General features: G+C 44.1%; 1 protein-coding gene across 1 annotated transcript; it reads right to left on the bottom strand.

Annotated features, from left to right (window-relative positions):
* Positions 1 to 257: 257 nt before the first annotated feature.
* On the bottom strand, positions 258 to 7,430 carry LOC138090274 (PRAME family member 8-like). The gene is made up of 5 exons (XM_068985775.1): positions 7,144 to 7,430; positions 6,128 to 6,700; positions 4,746 to 5,146; positions 988 to 1,109; positions 258 to 356 (listed from the first exon to the last, which is right to left on the bottom strand). The coding sequence occupies exons 1-5, from the start codon at positions 7,428 to 7,430 to the stop codon at positions 258 to 260; spliced, it is 1,482 nt and encodes a 493-aa protein (XP_068841876.1).
* Between the last annotated feature and the right edge of the window lie 1,209 nt (positions 7,431 to 8,639).

Here is an 8,639-nt window from a genome sequence, read left to right as displayed (position 1 = left end):
TTGGCAATTTTATCTCTTATTCCTCTGCCTTTTCTAAATCCAGATTTTACATCTGTAAGTTCTTGGTTCATGTACTACTTAAGCCTAGCTTGAAGGATTTTGAGCATAATATTGCTAGCAAATGAAATGAGTGCAATTGTACAGTAATTTGAACAATTTTTGACATTGTCTTTCTTTGGGATTGGAATGTAAACTGACCTTTTCCAGTCCTATAGCCCCTGCTGAGTTATCCAAATTTGCTGGTGATAGATGAAAGCTCACACCTTCTCTTGGGATCCTGGACAAGCCCCCAAGATGATAGGTTGAGGCTGTGAGCTGTGAACGATGTCAAGATTCTTGGCCTCTTGGATTTCGATCTGGGGCCAGAGACAAGGCTTGATCACTCAGAGCTTTTGTGTAACAAAGTTTTATTAAAGTATAAGAAAGATAGAGAAAGCTTCTGTCATAGACATCAGAGGGGGGTGGGAAAGTACCCCCTTGCCAGTTTTTACCAAGGCATCTTATACTCCTTACCAAGCTGTTGATCATAAATAAAAGAAACAACTCAAGGCAGAAACAACTCAAGCTGCACCAGGTGCAGCTCTCTCCCACAACATATATATCTGCACAAGGGGAGTCCTCTCCGGAGGAGGTGTCTATGGGCGAGATATATTGTGTAAGTCTTGAAGGAAAACAGGCTTCCAAACAAGATACATAGTTTTATTAACATAGCTTAAGAAAAACATTTCCTGTGAGTAGGATGTATTACTTGGTTGGGCAATTCACAGCTCAAGGTTGGAAAAAAGTTACTTTCAGGCAGAACTGATTAACATCATAGCACATAGAATTAAAGGACCCTCCTATGTGCCTAAAGCTGGAGCAAAGGAATGTAGAAAAAAAGTATCAGATGCTTGCCCTTTGTCTCCTCCAGAGGCTTGGCGACCTCTGGCCTCCATAGGGAGACCTGCCTTGCTATTAACCCTTTCTTTGGCATATTGAGGGCAGCACTTTAACTGCATCATCTTTTACAATTTGAAATAGCTCAGCTGGAGTTCCATCACCTCCACTACCTCTGTTCATAGTAATGATTCCTGAGGCCCACTTGACCTCACACTCCAGGATATCTGACTCTACAGCAAATGACCACACCATTGTGGTTATCCGATAATTAAGACTTTTCTTTTGTATAGGTCTTCTGTGTATTCTTGCCATCTCTTCTTAATCTCTTCTGTTTCTGTTAGGTCCTTGCCATTTCTGTCTTTTATTTTGCATATCTTTGCATGAAATATTCCTTGGTATCTCTTATTTTCTTGAAGAGAAGAGATGTCCAGTCTTTCCCATTCTATTGTTTTCCTCTATTCCTTTGCATTGTTCACTTAAGAAGTCTTTCTTATCTTGCCTTGGTATTCTCTGGAAATCTGAACCTTCTAGGTTGGTAAATGTCCAATATGTTACTGGGGAAGAGCAGAGAAACAGTTTCATAAAGAATGAAGAGGGTAGGCTAGAGCAGAGAAGTCACTCAGTTGTCGGTATGTCTGGTGGTGAAATTAAGTTCAATGCTGTAAAGATCAACCTGGAATGTTAGGTCCATGAATCAATGCAAATTGGATGTGGTAGTGGAAGTGGTGGCAAGAGTGAACATTGACACTTTAGGAATAAGTGACCTAAAATTGACAGGAATAGGTGAATTTAATTTGATGGCCACTTATGTTACAGTTGATGTTACAGATGGTTGACACTACAGACCAGCTCATTATACTTGTTGTTTAGTTGGTAAGTTGTGTCTGATTCTTTGTGACCCCATGGACCCCCTGCCAGCCTCCTCTGTCCATGAGATTTCCTAGGCAAGAATAGTGGAGTGGGTTGCCATTCCCTACTCCAAGGGGTTAGTCCTGATGCTAGGACTGAATCTGTGTCTGCTGCAATGGCAAGGGGATTGTTTACGATTGAGTCACCAGGGGAGTCATCTGGTTTGATCTCCCAGCAGGTGGCCTAAGAGTCTTGAGGCTCAGCACGTCCATCACTAGAGAGGAGTACTTTCCTATGACTTCCCACTGCTTGTCCCTGTGCTGGCTGCTAAAGCAGCTTGGCGGAATTCTGATTTATTGGTGTCCTCATGTAAATACCAAGGTCTCAACATGCATCATCTCATTGATCTTATAGAAACTCCATTTGCTGTGTTTTCATCATTACCTCCACTTAATGGACAAGTGGTGCCTCTTGCCTAAGATCTCCCCAGCCCAAGGTCCACTCCATCAACAGAGCCAAAAACAAAAACAAAAAAACAGCCCCAGAATCCTCAGCAACAATCCTTCATTTGAGTGCCCTTTTTTTTATGGTCTCTGTGTTGATTAATTTTATGTGGCATTGATTCTAGCTGTTTCTGAGATGGTGTTTCTGAAAGAGATGAGCATTTGAATCCACCAACTGAGTGAAGACATCTGCCTTCACTAATGTGTGTGGACTTCATCCAATTCCTGGGGGCCTGAATGGAACAAGACAGCATCTTCTCTCCCTCTTTCTCTTTTTGCCCATTAACATAGCAGCTTCTGGCTCTTGAGACTTGAGATCCCAGGACTTACATGAGTGGTCCCCTGGGGCTCAGGGCTTTAGCCTTGAGTTACATCATCAGCTCCCCCAGTTTTCAGCCCTAAGCCTTGGCCTGAGTAATAAACCTGACTTTGCTTGTTCTCTCGCTTACAGAGAGCAGACTGCGGGACTCCATCTCTTAATGGTGTGAACCCATTCCCCTAATATACAGAAGAATCTTGACCATCGTGCCTTTGAACTGCTCAGATCCACTTACTCATGGATATTTTACTATAATAAATGTAACACTACATCATCTGCAGTCTCTTGAATCTGAGGATGTGGAAGTGAGGGTAGGGAGAGTTGCTTATGAGGCATAAGATGTATATAGGAAGTGTTTCTTTTATATAGGCTGATAAGTTGATGATAAAACATGCTGTACTAGTCTTCCCTATTTGGAAGAGATAGTAGGTATTATAGGAACAGTGTCCATCTCTTGATAACATGACCTACCCCACAAAAGGATAAAATTTATTTTTCTTTAATTAATTATTAATTTTTTACTTTTGGTTGAGTTGGGTTTTTGTTGCTGTGCCCCAGTTTTCTCTAGTTGTGGTGAGTGGGGCTACTGTTCCTTTGGGTGCATGGGCCTGTGGCTTCTCTTGATGAGCAGCACATGCTCTGAGTGTGTGAGACTCAGTATTTGCAGCATGCCGTCTCAGTAGTTGGGGCCTGAGGACCCTAGAGCTCACAGACTTCAGTAGTTGAGGTCTGTGAGCTCAGTAGTTGCAGCTCACAGGCTCTAGAGCACAGGCTCAGTAATTGTGGCCCATGGGCTTAGTTGCTCCAGAGCACGTTGGACCAAGGTTCAATCCCTTGTCCCCTGCACTGGCAAGCAGATTCATACCACTGGACCACCAGGGAAGTCCAGGATATAATTTCTTAATGTGATTTAGAAATACTAAGGCTTCCCTGGTGGCTCAGAGGTTAAAGCGTCTGCCTGGAATGCGGGATACCCGGGTTCGATCCCTGGGTTGGGAAGATCCCCTGGAGAAGGCAATGGCAACCCACTCCAGTACTCTTGCCTGGAGAATCCCATGGATCGAGGAGCCTGGTAGGCTACAGTCCATGGGGTCGCAAAGAGTTGGACACGACTGAGTGACTTTACTTTACTTTAGAAATACTAAAACCATGATATATGCCTGTGTGATTTTAGTATTTGATCAAAGGACATTGTATGTGTTTACTGGTCCCACTAGTTTAATTCAAGGACAACTCACACTCATGACAGGCATGGGTTGATGAGGACAAGGGAGTCTGGCTCATCTGCAGTGTGGATGATGCTTTCCAGAACTGAGAGCCTTGACTTGCATAGTGAAGCCCTTCCCCAGCACAGAGAGGCCAGGAACTGAGACCTATGGACCCACCAGGAGAACCAGGAGAACTTCTAGTGTCCAGGGCCGTGGCGTGAGCCAGCAGGGATAATCCTGCCAAGAGCTCTTCACTCCAGTGGCTCATTGGCCTCTGAGTAGTTTCCCCTTATTGCGTATGTCAATCCACTGAATAGCCACAGAAGTAAGTAAAGAGATAAAACATGTCCACAATGGAATAGAGAACTAGTGGAAATAGTAGGGTTTCAGATCATAGACAATTTGGTGTGTTTCCTTCCATCAGTCCCTGGAGATTTCTGAGGTGTAAACAGAGAACAGAATAATATATCATGAAGGGCACCAGTCCATGTACACTGAAAGTTTCTTTATTTCTGACCATTATTTTACAATCATCCTCTCAGAGATAATGACAATATGTGCATCCCAAATTTCCCTCCAGAAAATCAGATTCATTTTTCTGATGCTATAAACCCATAACTCTGAAAGTCCCATCACCTCCCAGAGTCTACATTTCCCAATACAATCCTGCACCCTCGCTGGATCACCCTTCCTTTTCCCATTCACATTGAGCTGATGTCTGAAACCATAGCTCTGTTTTCACTTCATGATGTGGCCATGTCCTAGATTTCAGTTTCCAAGTGCCAAGAAGAAAACTTCTGAGAGAGGCAACCACCTAGGCAGGGTTAGTATAGCTGTATATAATGGGCTCCATGTGGGTGCATACGTCATCACCACAGTGAGGACAGGGGCTGAATGTTAGCCAAACAGTCCTGGGCTGCCCTAAGTCTCTCAGAATCGCCAACAGCTCAGTCTGAAGCTGGGGAAGTCTGCCAGCTAGGAGAATACCTTGAGGGCTGTAACTCTCCTGAGGGGCAGGATACCACGCCTGACTTAAAAAAGAAAGCCCAGCAGTTTGTCGCAGCAGCTTCTCCATGACAGCCATGGAGAGGATGTTCCCACACAGGCTGAAGGACCTGAGCTGGGAGCAGCGGCTCAGGGATGGCAGGATGGCCTCAAACTGAGAGTCCTGGATCCCACACTGGTCTAAGTACAGTTCCTGGAGGGTGGCTGCAACTTTCTCTAGCAGAACTTGGAGCAGCTCAGGATTAAAGTCCGTTAGGGTGACACCATTCAGTTCCAGGCTTTTTAGTTGACAGATGTTCGGACACTGGGACAGATGGGTCAAGTCTGATTCTGTAAGCTGGCAGTTAGTTATTGAGAGGTTGTCCAAGGTGGTCTTCAGGCACCTGGGGAGAAACCAAGAAACTAGTTCTTAAAACTGATGTCTACAGGTGATAGACAAATGGTTTCTACAGAGCTGATGTTAAGTCTGATGAGGGTCAATACACTGATTGCCCAGTATCTCTCTAGGCTAAGTCTTGTCACCTTCATTATGTGTCTGAGTCAATTCATAGAACATTGAATGGTCTCTTCCTCGTTTATCAAGCAGACTACAACATACTCTACTTCCTTATGAGGATGAATGAATATAATGGAATGCCCTAGAATGTGCTCAGAGGAGCTGGACACAGAGTGTCAATCAAACATGGACACCACTGGTTTTTAGTACTAGGTGATGAGATAGAAAATGGTTTCAGCTAAGGCTTCCTTCAGTCCAAAGTTGGGCTTCAGAGGCCAGTACTCCTGGCTACTGCGGCTTTAGGGAGACATGCATAAAGAAGCAACTTACATAAGACCTCACAGCATCAAATGTGATGCCTGTCTAGAGGGGCTCACTTACATCCCTGCTAACTTTCTACCACTTTCTACTATCCTTTTCTCTCAGCTCAATTAACATCATCTCCAGAATCATACTTTTCCCATATACTAATTAATTTATCTGGAGCAAAAAGTAAAAAATCTTTTACAGATAGGGGATTCAAGACAGGCTCATTTTGATCAGTAATCTGATGAGCATAGAGCTTCTCTTCAGAATTGCTCTGGTTTTCTGTAGTTTCCCCACTTCAGTGCCCTCTTTATTTCCTATATTTTAAGTGATTTGAACATAGACACCTCTGCTGAAGGTAGAAATTATAATCCCTTTAGTGCTAGATCAACCATTCCTGTCAATAAATTGTACCTCCACAGCGGAGTGTCCCTTTCAAGAACCATCACACCAGTTTAGCCCCAAATTGATTTATGTGTTTACAGGATATCACACTTCAGGAGAGAGTGCATTTGATATCCTCATGCTATTCAATGTTATCCAGCCAGGGGTCCACACTCACCTGAGCATCTGGTCTAGGCGGCCTTCAAGGAAGGAGGGAGACTCCAGATAGAGATCCTGGAGGTGGCCCAGCCTCAGGAACTGGGAGGTAATTTGCACAACGTGATCGTGCTCCTGCTTCTTGAAGGCAGATACTTGAATGGGGAAGAGACCGAGTCTCTGCAAATTACTCATGTGGCCCAGGAAAGGAGCAAATGTGGCCAGGGTAGACAGATTCCAGGTGCAACTCACTTGCACCTCCTGGATACAATCCAGCTGCACCATGCTCAGGACCTTCACAACACTGTCCATTGGCATTGAAACGATCTTCAGCTTCTTACAACACAGGTGTATGGAAGATTTTCTCTGCTCCACCCACCTAAGGAGGTAGGTGAGGAAGTTGTCCAGGGTCCTTTTTCTCAAGGAAAGGTCTATAAAAACCTTCAGTGGAGCCTCATGCTGCTTTGTTATTGACCTGGGCTCAGCCACTGGTGCTCTTCCTGAGCTTGTGCATCTGTGAGTACTGGCTCCAGACCACATGCTCCAGAAGTTATGACCAGTGTCCCGCAAATCTAGCACCCGCAGTTTGCATCTCCTATTGAGAAAAAGAAGATTGGTGGGGAAGCATTAAAATCTACCCAGAATGAAACATTGGCCTGAAAATTTGAAAACAGACTTCCCAACTGTGCTCTAACTTCATTTTCCTGATATCACTTGCTGCCATGCCTTCTTCCCTTTCTGACTCAATTTCTTCCATTTCCCTTACCCCTCCCTTCTTTTCTGGTTCCGCACTTCTAGTAACTTTTGGCATCATTGTAAGGAGGTGTGGCATGTTCTTTAGGCTCTTTTTTTTTTTTTAAATTGTAGGTACACCTACACTTCCCAAATGTGTTTCCTTTGGTGAGGCAAGGCCTCTAGGCTTCTACATTTCCTTCTTCAGACCCCTCTGGTCCATCCTTTTTCCACCCAGTTTTCATCACCCCAGGTGTTTCCTCTGAGACACCCAGGATTTTACCAGGTTATCTGAATCAGACTCACCTGGAGCAAACCTTCTGGACAAACAGGACATCAAGGGCTTCCAGCACTGCTTGTAGGGGCCCCACATGAGGCAGGTCAATGAGTCCCCCCAGAGGCAGGCAGACAAAGGGCCAGGCTTGCACCATAGCCTTCAGAATTTCAGTGTGTCTCCCATTGAAGGCCTCAGTGAAGAGTGGTGGGAAGAGCTCCGCAGGCAGCTGTTCCAGAGCAGAAAAGGCCAAGTCATCATCCCTCAGCAGGTGCATTCCCGCCAGGTCCAGGAGTCTGGGTGGGGTCCGTACACTCATGCTGACTCTGTGCCAAAAGGAATACTGTGTAAACTGTCAGAGAACAAGGCATTGGCTTCAGACCAAGCAGAGGCACACCTTAGACTGTTTCCCTACCCTTCAGAAGAACCTACTCAAGGCCAGGGTCTGTGCACTGGCAAAGGTGAAAGCACCTTACTTAGCCCATTATGACACTGTGGGCTCAGTGAGCACAAAGCTGTAACTTTTCCTCTACTGGATTCAGAACAAGCATTTCAACCACAAGCACATTGAAATCCATCCACTGCTTTGCTTAAATCATGTCCCACTGGGAAAGGTACCAAGATCCTGAAAGCTGACCTCAAGCTTTATTTTGGGAAGACTTTTAGATAGTCATTTAGAGCCTTAAGTCTATGGAAAGATGACTGTCATGTGAAGTAGCAGTCCACATTCTTAGTTAAGCTGGATGGTAAAGATGAAAGAAATACTCATGACATGAATGTATGTGTACATGAAAGAAGTATTTTAAATTTTGAGAACTAATATTACAGACATTTTATTACAAATATCTTCCTAGTAAAGACATTTAAAAATTATTTCAGCTACAGTACAAATCAAAATATTTGGGACTCAGGGAAAACAACATTGAGAGATAAATAGAAACCTGAAATCTCATCTGAAAGGAAATAATTAGAAAAGAAAAACTCTCCATGCCATCTGGAGTTACAGGCTACTTGCAAGGTCAGTTAACACCATATGAGAATAATACTGACAGCAACTTACTAGTGTGATGTGGTTGGTGGGGGACTCAGACCACAGACTCTATGGAAGATCCAGCCAGTGACTCTGGAGCCAGAAGATCCTGCATCCTTTCTTCAGAGGCTGAGAATCTTATAGACGTTTCTGATCTCATCATCCCTCTGTGTGATTAACACAATCAGAAAGGGGTACCTGATTAGATTATAGATGGCCCTTGGTCCTTGGTCCTGATTGGATCTTCATTTTTCTCCACCTTAGGTGACTGAAACAGATATACATACAGGGAACAGAAGGAATGATGGAGAAGGAATCAAAGATTCATTTATGGATTCACTCCACAAACCCTGGTTGATATTGACCAACATGCTCAGTTATATTCCTGGGTTTGGTTGGGCAAGGAATTATTGGATTCAGTCACTGAACAAGAAAAAACATATCTTGAAAGCATCATTATTGGGGGGAACTTTGCCCGTATAAAAACTATCAAAATGT

Source organism: Capricornis sumatraensis, chromosome 14 (genome assembly GCF_032405125.1).
Source record: "Capricornis sumatraensis isolate serow.1 chromosome 14, serow.2, whole genome shotgun sequence".
In the NCBI taxonomy this organism is placed as follows: Eukaryota; Metazoa; Chordata; class Mammalia; order Artiodactyla; family Bovidae; genus Capricornis; species Capricornis sumatraensis.
The sequence above is the reverse complement of the archived record's forward strand: the minus strand, read 5'-3'. Positions and strand labels throughout refer to the sequence as shown.